Here is a 19,878-nt window from a genome sequence, read left to right on the forward strand (position 1 = left end):
CAATTTTATCACCTCTGTAATAGACAAGGATGGGCTTTGACAGTGAGTGGCAGTTTTATGGTCACCCCCACTGGTAGGAGACAGAGCCCAGACTCAAACTCGTGTTCTCCAGAATGTAGGTGTCAAGGTGTGTGCCCCAGTGTGTGTGTGGCTTTGGGACACAGCTCTGCACAGAAGGGTGGAGCGATGTGAGCGGATTCCTGCTGCCTCCTCACATGGACACGGTGACAGGTGTCCCAGAGAGGAGCTCCACCTCCTGCCCAGTCAATGGACACAAACTCCCAACCCCTCGGCCTTGGCCTCCAGCCCAGTCCCTGCCCAGCTCTTCATCCCCCACCCACGGCCTCCCCCAGTCCCTGCTCTCCCTCCCCACCGGGCCTGGCTGCTGCTCGAACACACTGTTTGCTCGCACCTCAGGGCCTTTGCACACACCTGTTCAAATCTTTGCCCATTTTTTAATTGGGTTGTGTTATCAAGTGGCAAGAGTTCTTAGAAGATGCTGCATACAAGTTCTTAGATATATATTTTGCAGATGTATTATCCTAGTCTGTAGCTCCTCGTGTGCCAATTATTATTGTTGTTGTTACTATTAAGGCATTATTGTTATTACTATTATTGAGGGCTGTGGGCCCAACTCTAAGGGCCAGACCCCGCCGTGGTTGAAGGAGCTTCTAGCTGTGGAGCGCACAGTACTGTGATTCAAGGTGGTAACTGCATGAACTTTTCACTAAGGGCGACAGGTCGTAATCAAGGAACAGCAGTTCTTTAGCGGAAAGAGTCCCTGGGGCAGCGAGGATGAACAGAAGCGCACAGAACGAATGCAGGGCCCGCTGGATGCCCCTCCCCTCGTAAGACCCTGAGCCTCACACATGCGCGCGCACGCGCGCGCAGAGCACCCCCCCCGCCCCCGACAGCGCCGGCTGCGCGCGCAGGCCCTGGACAGCCCAACCGCCGGTTAACGGCCGGCCCGTCCCCGCTGCACGCGCACGTGCCCAGAGGGAGGCGGGGCCGCGGGCGCGCGCCGCAGCACGTGCGCGGGGGCGGGGCCTGCCGCGGGCGCGGAGACGGCGCGTGCGCAGAGAGCGCGAATGAGAAGGCGGGAAAAGACGGGATGGAGCGACAGGGGGTACGCGGCGCTGGTATCCTTCGCGCGGGTGGCGGGCGCACGGGCAGGCAACGGCCGCGATCTCGGGCTTCCCCTGCGGCCCCGCTTGTCTCCTGCCCTCGGGGCCGCCCCTCGCCCAGCCGGGCCCCGATTTCCTGACTGACCGCCCGGCCCTGACTGACGGACGGCCCGCGTGACTGACGCGCTGACGGCCCGGGCCGGAGGGCCGGACCCCCACGCATGGCGCGCGGCGGGAGCCCCGTGCGCCGCACGCGTCTCTTTGCTGCTGCTTTTGCTCCTTCCTCGAAGGACGCGAGCCGACGCACACCCAGTTAGCGGCGCGGGCGCCCTGCTGTCCCCCCGGCGCCCCCGGCCCCCCGCCTCCGTCCGGTGCGCTCCGCGCGGCCGCACGCAGAGGGCCCGGGCCGGGGGCGGGGGCGGGCGTCCGGCCCTCCCGGCCGCCTCCTCCGGCCTCTCAGGCGCCGCTGTGCTCGCAGGTGGACGTGCCCCACGCGGAGTGCGAGGAGCGGGAGCCGCAGCAGGGCGCCGAGAGCAGGGAGCCGCAGCAGGGCGAGGACAGCCGCGAAGAGGACGCCGGTCGGGAGCCGGCCAGGTGAGGGTGCGCCGGCCCGCGGGCCCGCCGGACCCCCGGCTCCTTCTCGTCGGCGCGTGCCTCCCACGAGACCCCCCGGGGTCTGCTCTGGGCGCGCTCGTTGCGCATCCTGGTGGAGCATCTCTCATGCGCCCGGCACGGCTGAGTGCTGGGGACACAGCAGCGAGCTGACGCTCTAGAGCAGGAGAGACTGTGGGCTCAGCGATATATGGGTGTCAGGGCATGCTGAGTGCTATGGGGGAACATAGGGAGAGAGTGACAGGTGGCCCGTTTGCATCGGAGGGTCGGGGAAGGCTTCCTGGAGGAGGTGGCACCGAACCACGAGGGTAGGGAGAACTGTGCTCCAGGCGCAGCAGCTGCAAAGGCCCGGCGGGAGGACGGCTGGAGCAGCTTGAGCGCGAAGGAGACAGTGAGGTACAGACAGGAGGTGGGACTCGGGGTTAATGACCCGTGCAGGGGTGTGGGACAGGAGTGACGGGAAGCGGCTAGCGCAGCGTGAGGACTGCTGTTACTGAAGTCCCAGGGAGCGTGCCGCGCTCGGCCGTGGCTGCGTCTGCGGAGCGGAGTCGTTGCGGCTCGGGCCGCGGGGCCCGCAAAGCTGCGACGATCGGCTCTCCGCCCGGTACGGCGGTGCGCCGTCCTCTGGGCCAAAGCAGTAAGGGCTCCCTCTGGCCGCCACGGAGGGAACAGGTCGTCCCCCTGCCCAGGGCGGGAGGGGCGCTGCGACGCCAAGGAGGAGGCGCCTGGAAGAACCTAGGTGCAGAGTTGGCCTAGACTTGGCCCGCGGTGGGTCTGTGCGGGGGGTGAGAAGTGGGCAGGTCCTGGATAGACGTGAGAAGATAGAACTGACAGAGACTGCTGATGGATGGGATGTCGGAGTGAAAGAAAGAGCAGCGTCTGGGCTGACAAAAAAAAAAGAAAAGTTTTTGTCTTGCACGTTTATTTATTCACCAAGTATTTGTTGAGGGTGTGCTCTGGCCAGACTCTGTTTTAGATGCTGAGGATGCAGCGGTGAGCAAACCAGAATTCCTGCTCTCTTGGAGCTGACTGTCTTCATGTAGCAGTATGCACTTAACGTTCCTCAATGTCTTTTCGCGGCTTGATAGCTCATTTCTTTTTCTTTCTTTTTTTTTTTTTGTGAGGAAGATCAGCCCTGAGCTAACATCCAGGCCAATCCTTCTCTTTTTGCTGAGGAAGACTGGCCCTGGGCTAACATCTGTGCCCATCTTCCTCCACGTTGTGTGGGACGCTGCCACAGCATGGCCTGACAAGTGGTGCATCGGTGCACACCCGGGATCCGAACCCGGGCTGCCGCAGCGGAGCGCGCCCACTTAACCCTCGAGAGCTCATTTCTTTTAGCGCGGAATAATGTTCCGTTGTCTGGATGCACCACGGCTTATTTATCCAGTCACCTGTTAAGGAACATCTTGGTTGCTTCCAAGTTTTGGCAATTATGAATCAAGCTGCTCTAAACATTCTGCCCAGGTTTTTGTGTGGGTGTAAGTTTTCAACTCCTTTGGGTGAAACCAAGGAGCGCAGTTGCTGGATCATATGGTAAGAGTTTGTTGAGTTTCATAAGAAACTGCCAACTCTCTTCCAAAATGGTGGTACCATTTTACATCCCTGTGGTCACTGGATGAGAGTTCCCGCTGCTCCGCATCGTCACCAGCATTTGGTGTTGTCAGTGTGTGGATTTTCACCATTCTAATAGGTGTGTGGTGGTCTCTGCAGTTTCCAGATGAGGGGTGAAGTTGAACATCTTTTCATATGCTTGTTTGCCATCTGTATATCTTTTTTGGTGAGGTGTCTGTTCAGATCTTTTGCCCATTTTTCAGTTGGTTGGTTGTTTTCTTACTGTTGAGTTTTAAGAGTTCTTTGTATATTTTAGATACCAGTTTTTTATCAGATGTGTATTTTGCAAAGATTTGCTCCCAGTCTGTGGCTTGTCTTTTCATTCTCTGAACAGTGTCTTTTGCAGAGCAGAAGTTTTTAATTTTAATGCAGTCCAACTTATCAATTTTTTCTTTTGATATTGTACCTAAGAAGTCATCGCCAAACCCAAGGTCACCTAGATTTTCTCCTGTGATATCGTCTAGGAACTTTATTGTTTTGTGTTTTACTTTTAGGTCTATGATCTGTTTTGAGTTAATTTTTGTGAAAGGTGTAAGGTCCGTGTCTGGCTTCAGTTTTTTGCATGTGGATGTCCAGTTGTTCCAGCACCATTTGTTGAAAAGACTCTCCTTTCTCCATTGAATTTTCTTTGCTTCTTTGTCACAGATCAGTTGACTACCTATGTGTGGGTCTATTTCTGGGCTCTCTATTCTATTCCATCGATCTAGTGCCTATTCTTTCACCAATGCCACACTATCTGGATCCCTGTGGCTTTATAGTAAGTCCTGAAGTCAAGTAGCGTCAGTCCTTCGACTTTGTTCTCCTTCAATATTGTGTTGGCTACTCTGCGTCTATTGCCAAGCTGACTTTCTAAGAGACAGACAATTAAAAAAAGATGTGATTTTACCTGGTGACAAGTGAAGAAACAAAGCGGAGTAAGGAGCAGCTAGAGTCAGGAGGAGTTTTGGAGTAGTTAGAGAAGCGCTTTAAGGGGGTCCCATGGGAAGGAGCCAGCCAGGAGGCAGCCGGGGCCCGGAACATGCCAGCAGAGTACAAAGTCCCCGAGGTAGGAATAAGCTTGGTATGCTCACAAAACAGCGAGGAGGCCAGCGTGTCGGCCAGCATGATTGTCAGCAGAGACACCCCAGGCCCACTGAGCAGAGGCGCTCATACCCTCCCGGTGCTTCCATCTGATGGGGAGGCAGATGTTGAACAAGTGCTGACCTGGAAGAAATCGGGGTGCTGGAAAACGTGTCCCCTGTGGGCAGCCAGCCCTGAATGGGGAGCCAGGGACAGCGCCCTTGAAGAGGCAGTGCTGAATCAGAAAGCGAGGGCAAGTCCATGCTGAGCGGGCATGGGGGTGGAAGGAGGAGCTGCAGGAAGAGCTTGTGCAAAGGCCCTGCACATGGTGTTCAGGGAGCTGCAGGCAGGCCAGTGTGGCTGACGGGGGGGTGTGAGTGCAAGAGGAGGGCCAGAGGGCTTGGCACAGGCCAGGTCACCGGGCTTTTTGTCAGTGATGGACTTTATCCTCAGGATTTTTTTCATAACAGCTTTATTGACATAATTCACATGCCGTACAATTCACCTACTTAAAATATACAATTCTGTTGCTTTTAGTGTATTCACAGAGCTGTGCAACCATCACCACAGTCAACTTTATAACATTTTCTTTTGTGTGTGTGTGTGTGTGTGTGTGTGTGAGAGAGAGGAAGATTAGCCTTGAGCTAACATCCGATGCCAATCCTCCTCTTTTTGCTGAGGAAGATTGATTGGCCCTGGGCTAACATCTGTGCCCATCTTCCTCTACTTTATATGGGATGCCGCCACAGCATGGCTTGACAAGTAGTGCATAAGTCCACGCTTGGGATTCAAACCTGTGAACCCTGGGCCACCAAAGCGGAGCACCCAAACTTAACCACTATGCCACTGGGCCGAACCCTGTAACATTTTCATCACTCCGAAAAGAAACCTTGCACCCCTTAACCATCACCCCCCCGGTCCCTGCACCCTCCCCATGCCCTGGCAACCACTACTTTGCTTTCTGTCTCTGGATTTGCCTCTGCTGGACATTTCGTATGAATGGAATCCTATAACTATGTGCTCCTTTGTGCTGGCTTCTTCCACTGAAGCATAATGTCTTCAGGGTTCATCCACGTTGTAACGTGTATCAGAACTTCATTCCTCTCTATGGCTGGATAATATTCCAGATTCCACACCACATTTTATGTATCCATTCATTGGCTGATGGACATTTGAGTTGTTTCCACTCTTTGGCTCTTGTGAGTAATGCCGCTGTGAACATCCACATACAGGTTTTGGTGTGGACATATGTTTTCATCTCTCTTGTAGATACCTAGGAGGGGAATTGCTGGGTTGGAGAAGTGGCATGCTCACGTTCCTGTTATACAAAGACACTGGCTGCTTTGTGTGGGTGGGAAGGGGCATGAATGGACGTGGGAGATCAGGTGGGGGCTCCTGTGGGGGGGCATCCAGCAGGGCAGATGGAGAGAAGCTCTGGGGGAGGCATCCCCCAGACCAGTTAGTGAGGCATGAGGAAGGGGATGAGCCGAGGCTGTCTCCCGGCCGTTGCGCTCATAGAACAGTGAGGAGGCCGCGTGTCAGGCATCGTGATCAGCAGCAGGGACACCCTGGGTCCTCGTGTGCTGTGGTGTGCGGGAGCCAGCTCCCACCAGCTCTCAAGAGCCAGTTCTGCATATCTCTTCCCAACCTGGCCGTTAGCGGCTTCGTGTTGGTAGCATGAAACTGGCTATTGTGGGAGTCTTTGCACGATGGAAATTGGCAAACACTACAAATAGGGCTTTTTTTCTCCCCAACAGAGAGCCAGTTGCTGAATGCTTACCAGCACACCACTGCTCCCTGCTTTCTAGCTTGGGGTGGTTTCCAGCAGAGAGTGGTTTCGCTGGCAGGGTGAGGGCACAAGTTTCATTTTGCCCGTGTTGAGTTTGAGGTCGCCGGGGACACGCACATGAGTGTGTCTAGGATACAGTCGGACTTTCTGACCCAGAAGTCAAGGTGGGGCGAGGGGCTGGAGGTGGCGCTGGGGGGTGAATGAGCTCACCCGGGGACAGGGCCCTGAGGACTCCAGGCATAAAGCCAGCCTGTGAAGCAGGCTACAGGGTGGGATGGCTTCCAGGTGTGTGCCGTAAGTTGGAGACCAGAAACAAGAAGGAAATGACTGAAGACGTTTGTTTGATAATATCTGCCTGTGAATAGCATGTTTAGACCTGGATCTAAGTGGTGAAGAGACACAGACAGTTGCAAATCATTTAGAGACTTCAAGGAGTTCCACAAGAGCTTTGGGCCGAAAAACAGATGGATCAGAACCAGTGCAAGGGCCAGTTCATAGATCCAGCGGCAGACACTCGGCGACACGATTAAAATGTGAACACGTTTCAGGAGAGAAAAGCAGAGGGTGAGGAAGGGGCTCAGCGGCTCTGACTCCAACCTCCCCCTCCCTGGCTGTACTGCAGCCAGACGTCGTTTTGCCCAAGCGCCAGGGATGCTGTTGTGTTCCTCCTTGAATGTTTGATTAGCCTGCCTCCCCTCCTGGGATGGCTGCCTGCGGTGGTCATAAGTGGCTGGTGGATTGTTTACTTGTATATCCGTTAGAGGCCATGGAGGGAGGGCCCCACCAGCGGGTGGCTCTGGCTCACACGCCTGCCAATCACAGCTTTACCTGGAGCGAACAGATGGTCTCTTCGCTTAGATCCATTTCCTCCCCCGTTCCCGGGCCCCCTGCCAGACTGGGCCCTGCTTGGGAACTCTGTCCTAATCCTCGAAGCCAAATAGGGGCTCCTTAGAAGGACGGACCATAATAGATGAGTGTGGTGATGTGTTCACAGCCCCCACCCCGACCCCCCACTGCCCAACCCCTGCCAGGCCACGCACACCCGGCCTGCTGTGTGGGCCGACTCCCATTCCCTGGCCTCCGTCCAGAGTTCGGCAACAGAAGTAGGCCCGGGAACCGAGAAGCCGGTGGAGAGGACACCGTGCGTTTTGTTTATTAAAGTTAATTGGTGAATGCAGGCCCAGGGAAGCCTGTGATTCATTAGCATCCTGATTAATATGCAGCTGCTGAGTATTAAGAAAAATGAAATGGAAAGGAATAAATCCCCAAAGGAGAGGTTGGAAAAAATCAAGAGGCTCTCTGCAGACATCTGATGCAGGCCCTCGTCCCACGATGAAATTTGAATGAGCTGAATTCAAGTGATTTTTCACCATTTGCATAGCTGCCATGAAGACTCGTTCCAGCCTCGTCCCTCGAGCCTGTGAAAGGAGCGGCTTTGAACTGGTAGCAGCTCAAGCAGGTTGTGAGCAATTACACAAAAGAAGCACCTGGTTATATCATTGATTCTAATTTCAGGATCCTTACAGTGTCGGGACAACAAGGCAGCCGTGGGCACAAGGAGGCTTGTGAGCAGGAAAGTTCCACCCCGCTCCGGCAGTAGTTCATTCATTTAGGTATGCAGCGAATACTTGTGCTGCCTGTGGGATGGGTGGACTGCAGTCCCCACCCTGAGCATGCACGGTGCCCTGGAGGGAAGGGATGTGTGTAAATTGTGGCAGCGTTGCAATTAGTAAGTGAAGCTGTGGTGGGGGTGCACTGGCAGAAGCTCCAAATGTTGCCTCGTGAAGTTGGCAGAAAGGGAGTCATTTCAGGCAAAGGCTGATGGGTTTGGTGAAATCGTGGAAGGTTCCAAATTGCTAGGAGTGGAGGGTGGAAGGAGAAGGTGGAGGCCAGGGCCCTAGAAGGTCTTGTGTGCTGCTAGGAAATTCACTTGATCCCGTGGCTGGCGGGGTGGCTCTCGTAGGCTGTGGAGCAGGAGTGGGACATCATTGCAGTTCTGAGGTCATTAGGGCCCAGGTGAGAAATGATAGGCATGAGGTTGCAAAGGATTAGGTGGGGAGGACAAGATAGATTTGAGAGAGATTAAGGAGGTAGAAATGAGAGGATTTCATGACAGGATATGGAGGGACAGGGAGAAGCCGGGCTCCAGGCTGACTGCTAAGTTTCTGCTTGGGAACCCGGTGGCTTTTGGTGTCATTCACGGAGCAGGGAGGGAGGATGAAATTGGGGTAGGGGGAAGATAGTGATGTTGGTGTGCAAATTCGGAGTTTGAGATGCCTCTGGGACAGCCAAGTGGAGAGGGCCCTGAGGCTGTCGGGTGTGTCATTGGGAGCTCAGGAGAGAGGCGTGGGCTGTGGATGGTAAATTTGGGGGTCATGGAAGTGTGGATGGTCATGAAAGGCCTGGCTAGCCATTCATTCATTTACTCGATGCACCTTTATTGCTCCTCCCACAAGGGGCAGGTACTGGGGACAGCAAAACGTCTTTACGAGAATGCTCAGGGAGCCTTTAGTTGGTCTGTTGTTTTCTGGCTGCTGTAAGTGTTTGCTATAAAACACCTGCCTCAGTCAGTGCCGCGCTTTCCCGTCCTGACAAACCCATTGGACACGAAGTCCTGCCTTGGAGGCGGGTGAATTTGTGTGCTTTGTGTGAAGCCAGAGGAGGGAGGAATAGATCAGAGGGAAGGTGTCCTTCATTCATTCCACAAACAATGGAGGACTTACTATGTACTGGATGCTGGGAATGCGGAGATAAATGGGACTCAGCCCTCTGGGGAGACAGGGACGTGAACAGTGACAAGCACACGCAGGCACAGCGTCATAGGTGGCGTCTCAAGGGAGGCAGTGGTCTGGGCTGGGTCTCACAGGTTGAGTCAGAGAGCAAGCACCAAGGCACAGGGGGAAGAAATGATCTGGTAAGGAATACACGGGGACCTGGACGCAGCCAAAGTCTCAGGCCTGAGAACTGTCATGTGGACGAAAGCTTTGGCCACCCAGGCTCTCGTGCACTGGAGTTTCACTGTGCTTGTAGCCGGAGCCAAAAGGAAGAGCTCACGCAGTCGGGAAGAAGCCAAGAAAAATAATTTTATGGAGAAAGCCTCCAAAAATCAAGATAGTATTTTCTAAGTAATGAGTGCCTGGCTTGTAGTCATGGCAGACTTTCTGGTTGTTTGTGAACTGGTGTGTTCAGGAACCACTGTGTTGGCACCTCCAACTCAGCTGTTCAGAGCAGGAGGGACCTCAGGGGGTAAGGAGGAAACTGAGGACCCAGGGGGAGCAGGACACGGGCTGGGAGTCAGGCCAACTGGGTGCCACCCCCGGCTCTGCCACAGACTCCTGGTGATCCTGAGAAAGTGACGCAACCACGCTGAGCCTGTGTCCCCAGCTATGAGGTAAAGATGATGAGTGGACAGACCCCTAAGCGTGGTTGTGAGGTTGCAGCAAGACAAGGCGTGTAGCTCAGCATGGAGCCTGGCAGAGGGGAGGTGACGCTTACAAATCAGATGAGGCAGAGATGAAGCAGAGCAACAGCCAAAAAGTAAAATGAAATAAAGCTTACCTTAAACATCTTATCGTAATTTAAAACACCAGTGGGTCTGCTGATGAGATTGCAACCCCTTTTTTTTTTTTTTGCATAAACCTTATTCATAATGCATTACCCACAATTTCCAGTTTTGTGTTTTTAAAGCAGAGCAAAAAATTACAGCTCGGATAAGGTGATCTGTATGCAGAATCTTTCTAGATTTTTATGATCTTTGCCCCAATCTATAGTTGTCTCCCCCATACCTGATTTAATAGTTATGTCTTATTAGACTCACCTTTATTCATTCAATTTAGCTTTATTAGACAGCTGTCACTTTTTCACCATTTCACTGGCTAACATATTTAATTGCATTACATAATTATAGTGATGTGTATAGTGCAGGACAAAACTCTTTTTTTGTGCATTAAGAAAATTTTTTTAACATAACTAACTCTTGAAAGTCCACCTCACCTGGTGGGAGCAGAGTCGTCAGGTACACTGGCCCCAGGTGGTCTGTGGGCATCACCCAGCAGGTTTAGAAAGAGATGGAAAGAGATGCAGCAGGCTAGTGACAGGAAGCTCCATCTCAGAAAACGTCTATACTATTTGTAAATGATGTAATTCACGCTCATTTCAAAGCAGCAAGTTGGTGTAATAAAACCACTGTGGGCTGTGGGAGTTGGGCAGATCTCCTTGTTCTGGAACCTTGGGCAGATTTTGTTTTGTGTGCGCCTCTGGGTTTGCTTTTCAGTTATGAACTGGGATGTTGTCCCTGCCCCTCAGGGCAGGTGTGAATGGACTAACCGGGCATCGCCCACGGGAGACATAGTGCAGGATCTCCTCTCAGCAGATAGCTGGTTCAGATCAGCTGCTCTCGGGGGCGTCTGGTGTCACCTCGCTTTCCTGTACTTTCAGAAGTCAGGTTTCTAGCCCCTCTGTCGCCACCTCCAGTGCCAACCGCCAGCTGATGATGCTGGAAGGGAAGTCAGGACCCTACTTTTCCTCTCTGGATTCGAGCATCGACATCCTGAAGAAGAGGGCCCAGGAGCTGATCGAAAACATCAACGAGAGCAGGCAGAAGGACCATGCGCTCATGACCAACTTCAGGGACAGCCTCAAGATCAAGGTGACAGATTCCCCTCCACACACTGCAAAAAGTCCCAGCGGGGGAGGGGTGTCCTTATATAAGAGGTGAGGGGGAGGGAATGAACCCCTGCTGAGCATCTGTTACCATCTAAGCAACTTGCATAGAGGACCTCATTTTCCCCTCACAACAGTCCTGCAAAGAAGAGACTGGACACATCTTGTAGATGGGAAAAGTAAGGTTCGGAAATAATTGCCCGAGTGAGAGAGCCAGGATGAGGATCTAAGGTCCATCTGCACCCACTGCCCAGCCCTTATTCGTGGCAGGGACAACGGCTGCAGGAGGAGGAGGTGGAGGCACAGCCTGCGTTATCACACCCTTTTGTCCTCCAGAAGTCAAATGGTCTGTGACGGGAGAGTAGGGCTCCCCCGATGTGGCTGGGGCTTCCGGCCCACGTTAATGATTGTCCCTGATGCTTCTTCAGAATGCAGAATGGGTCCTGTGAGTGGGACAGCTTCTTCCTTCCACATGTCATCTCTGATGACAGACTGACTTCTTCCCCCCTCCTGTCCCTACCAATACACACCCTGGTACAGCACAGAAATCTAGAAAGTAGAGAAAAGTGTAACATAGGAAAAACATATAAAAACATTCCTACCATCCCACCACCAGAGGCCACTTGGTTGCACATTGTTTTCTAGTCTCTTTCTTCCTAACCTGGTTGAGCTTATACTATCTAAATAATTTTGCATCTTGCTTAAAAAAAATTTTAACATAGAGGCAATTTCACCCCCAGTCACTGGAGTTGCTTTTACCATTTTTAGAAAATAAATTGCAGAATCTTAGAGATGTTTAGACATCTAAACAGATGTCTTGTGAGGCCTCTTGTTTGATTTCCCAAGAACACGTCTTCTTTAAAAGGTTTCGGACCTGACGGAGAAGCTAGAGGAGAGGATGTATCAGATTTATAGTCACCACAACAAGATCATTCAGGAGAAGCTCCAAGAGTTCACCCAGAAAATGGCAAAGATCAGCCATCTGGAAACAGAGCTCAAACAAGTGTGCCACAGCGTGGAGACCGTGTACAAAGACCTGTGCGTCCAGCCTGAGGTAGGATACTCACGTGGGGGGCGCACCTGAGGAAGGAGGGCTGTAGCGGCTAAGAAGAAAGTAAAGGAAACAGAAACCAAGGGTGTTGGCGTTGGCGTTGGTGCCGGCCCTCAGTGCTCTTGCCATCTCGCTCGTGGCCTTGTGCCCCCTTGTGACGTGGTGTGTCCCAGCTGAGAAGCCCGCCCGCTGTTATTTCCCACGGCTGTGTGGTCAGCTCTGTGGTGACAGAAAGGACAAAGTCCCCTCTGCCCACAGCCCTGAGGCTGGGACCCGGGCAGTGCCTAACCCGGGTTTGTTTATTACAGCAGAGCCCAAGTCTCAGACATGGGCCAGGTCTCTTGGGGGCGGGGGGAGATCCTGGCCACGTCCCAGCGCCTCCCAGCCTCCACGTGGGTGCATTTTTCCTGTGACTGGAACAACTTCTCAGTGGTTACAAGGAAATGTGGCCCAACGCTGTGGGGTCAGACACGCAGACTCTTTATTATTCTCTCCCCGTCGTTCTGCTCCGACATCCGGCATAAGGCACTTACCGCAGATGGGAGGGTCAGGGCGCACAGGGAACTCCTGGTGTGCCGGGGAGTTTGCTCGGTCACACAGCAAGTGGGCCTCACTGTTGCTTCCATGTCACTCTCCTTCTCTCTCCCTGCTACCCCGGCACGAGAAGCTTCCACTCCAAGGTAAGTGGAGTTTGTTCCCATCCACGGTTACAAGTGGATTGAGAAACTCAGTACAGAGCCCCATCTTCTTTTTAAGGAGCACACTTGATTGACTTCAAAAGGGAAATTTTGATATTTAAAAAATCAGTGTCTCTCCCTTCCCACCATAAAAATTGGCTCCATCTGCCACCTCCTCGACGAAGCTCAGAGCGCAGCGTCTCCCCGGGAAGGGGCTCGGGCCATCCGGGCGCCCGGGTGCTGTGTGCTCACTTGCCGGCCGTGAACGCCTGGATCCCTGTGATTGCCCTCCCGAGGATCAGAGCGTGAATGTCATGAGTGCCTGGACAAGAGAAACGTGGAGTTGGTGTGGAGTCGTAATGGCTCACGACTTCCTATGTCCCCCCTAGGCGGCTACTTCAGAGGAGGAACAGACCCACAAAGATGGCGAATGCTGACAGCTGCTGGGAGAGTCCCTCTTCAAGACAGCCACCATGAGAGGGCTCAGAGGCCACCATTCGGGCCAGGCTGAGAAAATTGTTTTTCAGAGTTCTGTAATGCATCTTGGCCAAAAAAACCCCCAACGCTCCTTCTGCCAGACCCAAAACTGCAGGGAGTCCAGCCCCCGACGGGCCCAGCTTTGGTGCTCCCACAAATTCACCCCACCCAACCCCGCACGGTTGATTAAACGTTTGACTTTCAGCCCAGCCGTGCTTCCTTCCCACGGAGGCGGAGAGAGCTGACATGCTCTGGGGAAAGGTGTCAGGCCCTTCCTCACCCGCAGGAGGGGCGAGAAAGGAAACATCACACAATTTCTTTTCCCAGCTGATGTCCGTCCCCACCGAAGCTGCTACCCCACACCCTGTGCCCTCGCCTCTGGGGAACACTCTGCAGCCCTCAGTGCTCTCATCTGCTCTTCCTCACCTTCCAGGGCTGGAAGGCAGAGACTATGGCCTCCCTTTCATGGAGCAAAATAACTGTTGACTTCCTAAAGTGCAAATCTGACCCTGTGCCTCCCCTGCATAAACCATCTGAGGGTCCCCTCTGCTTGTCCTCAGGGTCATTCCCACACCTGTAGGAACCCCCTACCATAACCGCCCCCCCTTGCTGTTTCTGGAATGTTCCATCCGGAATAGCACACGGAAGCTATTTCACCATCTCTGCCCAGGGAGCTCCTACACCTCCCTCAAGGCCTAACGTGGTCCCACTTTCTTCCTGAGAGAATGAGCGCCTGCCTCCTCTTGCATCTCCCTTTATTTCTGCCTGGCTCACGCTGGATCGTACAGTTTTTTTCTTTTTAGTTATCTTTTCCCACGTCTGTCTGCCCACGAGGCAAGGGGTTCTGGGCCCACATGAGTCACAACCAGGTGCCAGGTGCAGACACCACAGCCTGCAGATGATTTCCTTTTTTCCTCCTAATGTAAGATGGAATGGTGATTCCTGTCTGAGCTGCAGCCACCGGCTTGCTAAGCACCATGCCCCACTTGGGATGCCGGAGGAGCTGTAAGCAGGCCTGAGAACACCCCTCTTCCTCAGCATCATGGGGAGAGGGCCGAGAGCATTTCACTTTCTCTGTCCCAGTGGGAGGGACACAAAATGGGTCTTGCCCCAGGTCACGCTGCCTGTTGGTGACAGCTGGGAGCAGGACTCGGCCTGCTGTCCCCGCCCCTCCTCGCTGCCCCTCTTCCCCAGACAGTGGGCCACTGTGACCCCCACCCTCCAGGGATCGGCCCCCACCTTCATAGGTGTTCACGGCCTCCAGGTTCATGGCGTGCCGGATCACGTGATACTCGTCAGAAACCCCGTTCCCCCCCAGCATGTCTCGTGCCTGACGGGCGATGTCCAGGGCCTTCCCACAGTTGTTCCTCTTCAGCAGGGAGACCATCTCCGGGGTGGCCCTGGAGCGGCACAGACGTGAAACAAGTGCTGGATTACGAAGAGCTGAGCCTGCTCTGGGCGTCCTCGCATCCCCAAGCCCTGGGCAGACGCAGCCAAGGGAGGATTCCCGCATTACAGTCACAGCAACAGACACTGGGCGCCCAGTGAGGGACAAGGGAGGTGGCCCCGGCCCATCAGGAGAGCCGGGGGGAACACAAGAAGAGACGGGTCCCTAGAGGCCACCAGGCAGGAAGGCCCTCTCTCCCTAGGGCCAGCCACACCACGCCCAGGGAGGCACGGGGACCATGCCTGTGCAGCTCCCCGCTTCCTCCCCACACGCAGCCCCTACTTGTCTTGATCCTTCAAGCGGCCGAGCTGCAGGCAGGCGTGAAGGCCCAGCGTGATCTCGGTGAGCATGTCTGCCAGCTTCTTCTGAATCAGCTGGTTCCTGGCCAATGGGACGCCAAACTGGATCCTAGGCAGGAAAGGTCAGGGTAGGTGGGGGGGGGGGGCACTTCCCAGTCCCAGCCAGGGCCCCACCGGCTGCCTCAGCACCCCCTTAAACACACCTCGGCCTGTCCTCCACTCGGCCCCTTCCTGCTTTCGCGCACTTCCCCGGCCATTTCACATGGTGGGGAACTTAGGTCTGGGGCATAGGGGTGAGGAGTCACCAGTGGGGTAATGGCTGGAACCTGAGACCCCTCCCCATCCCCAGGAGATCTCAGGACAGCCCCCACACACCTGTCCAGGGTGTACTGCCGGGCCGTGTGCAAACAGAACTCGGCGGCTCCAAGCACGCCCCAGGTGATGCCATACCGGGCGTTGTTGAGGCAGCCGAAGGCACCCTGTGGGGTTGACCGGGGGGCCTCAGCCCCACCAGGAGGAGCTGAGAGGCCCTGTGCAGAACCAACTCCTAAGTAGGGGGAAGCCCCCTCCCCAGACACCCAGACACAAGTCAGTGTAAACGGGGGACTCAGGGCGGCCGTTTAATCCACACGTGGCCTAGCACCAAAGCTCCCGTACGGCAGGTCTGGCTCAGTGCCTGCTCACTCCTGGTTTGCACACAGTTCTACCCAGCCCAGGGTGTGGGCTGGATGCTCGGATGTAGGGGCTGAGGTGAGACAGGAAGATGCACATGCACCAAAGGATTAAGCTGGTTCAGGCCCAGCTGTGTCCTGGGCAGAGCCAGTATGAGTGAGATGGTCACCAAAATGGGGCGCTTGCTGCACGTCAGTGAGCCAGGCGGGGCCTCTCCGAATCACTACTGCATGGCTCCACAGCACAGGGGCCGTGTGGTCGGGTCCCCCGCACGGGGCCGGCCCAAGACAGGTGAACCAGGTGACCCGACACCAGTTCCCAAGGTGGCCGCTGCTCACCCCCAGGCCGGACGCCTTGGGTAGCACGTTTTCCTCCGGCACCTCCACGTCGTCCATGACGATCATGCCCGTGGCTGAGGCCCGCAGGGAGAACTTGCCCTCGATCTTGGGGGCCGAGAGGCCCCGCATCCCCTTCTCCAGCAGGAAGCCCCGAATGCGGCTATCTTCGCACCGAGCCCACACTACAAACAGGTCGGCCACAGGCGAGTTGGTGATCCTGGAGGTGGGACAGGCGGTGAGGGGTCTGGCCGCCACCCCTCCACCCCCGCCCACCTGCCTGAGGCCCCAGAGCCCTCACCAGGTCTTGGTCCCATTGAGGGTGTAGCTCCTGCTGGCGGGGTTGTGGCGGGCTCTGGTCTCCATGCCGGAGGGGTCACTCCCGTGGTTGGGTTCTGTGAGCCCGAAGCAGCCCAGGAGCTCCCCCTTGGCTGCAAGCACGAGACAGGGTCATGGGGCTGACTGTCCCCCACTCACTCCTCAAATGAAAATTGTCAGCCTCTCCGCTGAGCCAGGCCAAGGCAGATCTGGCCCTCCCAGGGGTTGGGGGTCAAGTATCCCCGAGGCCATAGTCACAATGCCATGATGGGGAGGGGCCCCACAGGAGTCAGGAAGGAGTCAATTAAACCATTTTGAAGGGCAGTGAAAGGGCAGGAGAAGGTTTAGAGAAGAGCACTGGATGTGCAAAGGCCCAGTGGTACATTTGGAGAATTCCAAGTAGCTGAGTCTGGCTGCGGAGGAGCAGTCAAGAGTGGCCAGAGATGCAGTGGGAAGGTCAGCAGGCCTGCTCATGTGGGGCCTCGTGGACCCAGGCAGGAAGTTAAGACTTTGAACTTGGGCTGGCATGAGGGAGCACAGAGAGCAAATCAGGAGAGAGATGATGGTGCTGAGAAAGGGGCAGAGTCCAGAGAGACCTAGGAGGGGATGTCAGGATCAGATGTGGGGCTGAGGCCCAGGGTCTGGCAGGGGTCCGGATGGCCATTGATGCTGTCCTTGAGGTGGGGACAGAAGGCCGGCTCAGGGGCCAGCCCCACCCTAGACTGTGGGGGCTCTCTTCCTTCCACCAGGCTCCCGGGCAGCCACTCACCCAGCCGAGGCAGGTACTTCTGCTGCTGCTCCTCACTGCCGTAGGCATAGATAGGGTGCATGACGAGGGAGGACTGGACGCTCATCGCCGACCTGTAGCCGCTGTCCACCCGCTCCAGCTCTCGGGTCAGAAGCCCATAGGCCACCGAGGAGACTCCAGCACAGCCATACCCTGGTTGGGGAGGGGAGATAGGGCAACGCGGGACAAAGCCCTGTCCAGCTGGCACCAGTGACCCCTGGGGCCCGAGAGACACAGCTAGGGGCGCCCAAGGAGGCACAGGCTGGCCCGCGCTTGAGGGTTCATTCATTTCCTTCCCACAGCCGCTTTCAGACGGGGAGATGACAGCCTCGCTTTACAGACTGGGAAGCCCAGGCTCAGGGAAATGAAGGGGCTCTCCAGGATGCAGTGGCGCTGCAGAGGATGGACAGAAACTTGTCCCTACCTTTAATGGTGGGGCCCAGCACACCGAGCTCCCCCATCTCCGAGATGATCTCCCGGTGAAAAACTGCAGAGGAACAGATACCTGAGTTCAGGCCCAGCCCTAGCCCACTGGAGCCCCCATCCGGAGAACAGAGGAGCCCAAAGGCCCGGCTAGAGCAGGCAGAGCTGGTGTGCATGGTGCAGGGTGCCACCCGCCCCCTGGGCACCTTCGTTGCGATTGGCCAGCAGGATGCGGGGCATGAGGCGCTCCTGGCAATAGGTGCGGAAGGTGTCCCTGATGACGATCTCATCCGCTGTCAGCTGCTCCTCCAGCACCAGCGGGTCTCTCCAGTCAAACTCGGGACGCGAGGCTGGGGCGCAGATGGGGGGGCACCGACTCAGCGCAGCCCACCCGACCACCGCGCCCCTCCTCTCCCGAAACCCTCAGACCCACCACTCCACCCCCATCTTGCTCCCAACAAATGTGGGCTGTAACCAGGACTGACAAAGCGGCCTTTCTCCAGGAAACTCCCTGCCTCAGAGCCTCTGGCCCTGGCCACAGCCCTGCCTGTCCGCCTGGCAGCCCTCGGATTCTGGGACAGAGCCCATCCGGGGCAGACAGCTGGACAAGGGACGCAGACGCACGGCGAGACGAGGGGTCCTTACACTTGGCCGGTTGGCTCTGTGTCTTCCCGCCCTTTTCTGCAAACACAGGACGGGAAGGTCACCCGGGAAAGTCTCCGAGCCTCTAGTTCCTCCCTCCCCACCTCGCCCCACCCCGGCCCGGCACTGACCGGTCTGCGCCGCCGCCGAGCCCCACGCACGTAGGGCGCGCAGGCCGGGTCCGCGGCGCAGCAGCCGCGCGGAGACTCCTCTCAGGGCCATGTGGGCAGCGGGCGGGGCAACCGCGGACCTGGAGGAGCGGGGGCGTCAGAGCCGAGCGGCCCCCACCGCAGCCCCGGTCCTTTGCGCCCCCGCCCCTCTCGCCGGTCCTCACCTGGCGCCTCCCGGCTCACCGCACAGGCCCCGGTGCAACTCACCGAAGGCTTTTGACCTCAAGAGGGGGTGGGAGGGGCGGAGGTCGAGTGGGGCTTCTCATTGGTTCGTCCTAGCACCGGCTCCTTCGCGGCTCTGCCTTTTAAAAGGGCCACGGCAGCCTCGCCTGTGGAGGCGGGCGCGCCCAAGCCGAGGCAATTTAGCCGGTTTAAGGAGCAGAACCGGAAAGGGCGGAAGGCGCGTGCGCCAAGCCGATTGGCCAGCAGTGTTCCTGCTGTGATTGGCCCTAGGAGGAGGCTCGGCCCACTCTTGGTTGGTCAGTTGCGAGGGGCGAGTGCAGAGAGATTCTGGAGTTAAACAAGGAAACTGAGGCACGAGAAAAATGAGTCCTGGAACTCAGGAGGCCGCACCTCCCGGTCTCCTTTAATGGGGTACTGTGTGTGGGGAGGAGGCGGCCTCTGGTGGGCGAGCTCAGCCCAGCCTGCCTGCCCGTCAGGAAGCACGTGTAGGCACGTGTGACTGTGTGTGACGATGTGATTCCGTGTGCTGTGTGATTCTGCGCCTCTATGCGTGTGATTGTGCCTGAGTGACTGTGGATCTGTATGTGGGGGGTGCTGACTGTGCCTGTGACATTGTGGGGCTGTTGACTGCAGTGGTTGTGTGCCTGTGTAACTGTCTGCAACTGTCTGTAAGTGTGGCTGTGTCTTTGTGGTTTCTTGTCTGTGTAACTGTAAGCTTGTGTAATGGCATTCTGTGTGATCGTGCGTCTGTGTGTATGACTCTTGTGTTTTGATGGTTTTCTCTCTAGGTGTAGCTATTTTTGTGATAATATGACTGGATATTTGCGTGTATGTCTGTGTGATTGTGTGTATCTATATACGTCTGTGATGTGGTCTGTGTGCAATTGTGTGTGATTGTGTGCCTGCGTATGACATGAGTATATGCCTGAGTGAGTGGCTGTGCTCACCTAGGTCACTTTGATGAGCATTTGTGTGGTGCGCATTTGAATCTGGGTGCATCACGCTTGACCATCTCTGTATCTGGAAGTCACACATCTGCCATGACCCACCCATTTCCCAGTTGGGGAAAGTAAGGCCTAGAAAGCAGACTGGTCTTGCCCAAGGTCACAGTGGGCCAGGTGTAGAGCAGGGATCAGGACTGGGATCCAGGCTTCCTGATTCCCAGGACAGGCCCCTCCCTGCCCACTCAGGAACACCTCTTACCACATAGACACTCTGGGTCATTGTGTGTGTAGTGTGCTCTGCCTTACATGTCGTCTCTGACTGAGTGTGATGGCAGTAACTGTAGGATTGTGTCTGAATGTGATCACTAGCCTGCATGGCCCCAAATACCTGGGGCCTGGGTGTCCCTGAACTCTCCACTTTCTGGGCCTCTCTTACCCTTAATATCCAAACAAAATGGTTTGGACCCACCTCCCCACAGAGCAGGGAGTCCATCACCTCCCCAAAATGTCTGGGATTCTGCAGAGCTCTTGTTCTTCTGGACACCTCTCCCCTCCTGGAGCCAGTGGCCTCTCTTTCACCCCTTCCTTTCCCC

General features: G+C 55.8%; 2 protein-coding genes across 6 annotated transcripts; one reads left to right on the forward strand and one right to left on the reverse strand.

Annotated features, from left to right (window-relative positions):
- Window positions 1-1,069: 1,069 nt before the first annotated feature.
- SYCE2 (synaptonemal complex central element protein 2) lies at window positions 1,070-13,677 on the forward strand. 2 transcript variants are annotated; one of them, XM_087425379.1, is made up of 5 exons: window positions 1,070-1,126; window positions 1,603-1,718; window positions 10,672-10,846; window positions 11,726-11,914; window positions 12,978-13,677. In XM_087425379.1, the coding sequence occupies exons 1-5, from the start codon at window positions 1,112-1,114 to the stop codon at window positions 13,023-13,025; spliced, it is 543 nt and encodes a 180-aa protein (XP_087281505.1). In that variant the 5' UTR covers window positions 1,070-1,111; the 3' UTR covers window positions 13,026-13,677. The 2 variants fall into 2 exon arrangements, with proteins under 2 accessions (XP_087281505.1, XP_087281504.1); XM_087425378.1 differs by having other exon boundaries at window positions 10,636-10,846; window positions 12,978-13,676.
- GCDH (glutaryl-CoA dehydrogenase) lies at window positions 12,376-18,458 on the reverse strand. 4 transcript variants are annotated; one of them, XM_004442545.3, is made up of 12 exons: window positions 18,323-18,458; window positions 18,120-18,238; window positions 17,992-18,027; window positions 17,553-17,696; window positions 17,348-17,410; window positions 16,906-17,076; window positions 16,120-16,249; window positions 15,822-16,038; window positions 15,187-15,290; window positions 14,795-14,920; window positions 14,305-14,465; window positions 12,376-12,910 (listed from the first exon to the last, which is right to left on the reverse strand). In XM_004442545.3, exons 2-12 carry the CDS (start codon window positions 18,208-18,210, stop codon window positions 12,837-12,839), a joined length of 1,317 nt encoding a protein of 438 aa, XP_004442602.1. In that variant the 5' UTR covers window positions 18,211-18,238; window positions 18,323-18,458; the 3' UTR covers window positions 12,376-12,836. The 4 variants fall into 4 exon arrangements, 3 of the variants coding, with proteins under 3 accessions (XP_004442602.1, XP_087281500.1, XP_087281501.1); XM_087425374.1 differs by lacking the exon at window positions 17,992-18,027; XR_015550180.1 differs by lacking the exons at window positions 15,187-15,290; window positions 18,323-18,458.
- Window positions 18,459-19,878: the final 1,420 nt, after the last annotated feature.

This window comes from Ceratotherium simum, chromosome 39 (assembly GCF_057802395.1).
Source record: "Ceratotherium simum simum isolate JZ-2026a chromosome 39, ASM5780239v1, whole genome shotgun sequence".
NCBI lineage: Eukaryota > Metazoa > Chordata > Mammalia > Perissodactyla > Rhinocerotidae > Ceratotherium > Ceratotherium simum.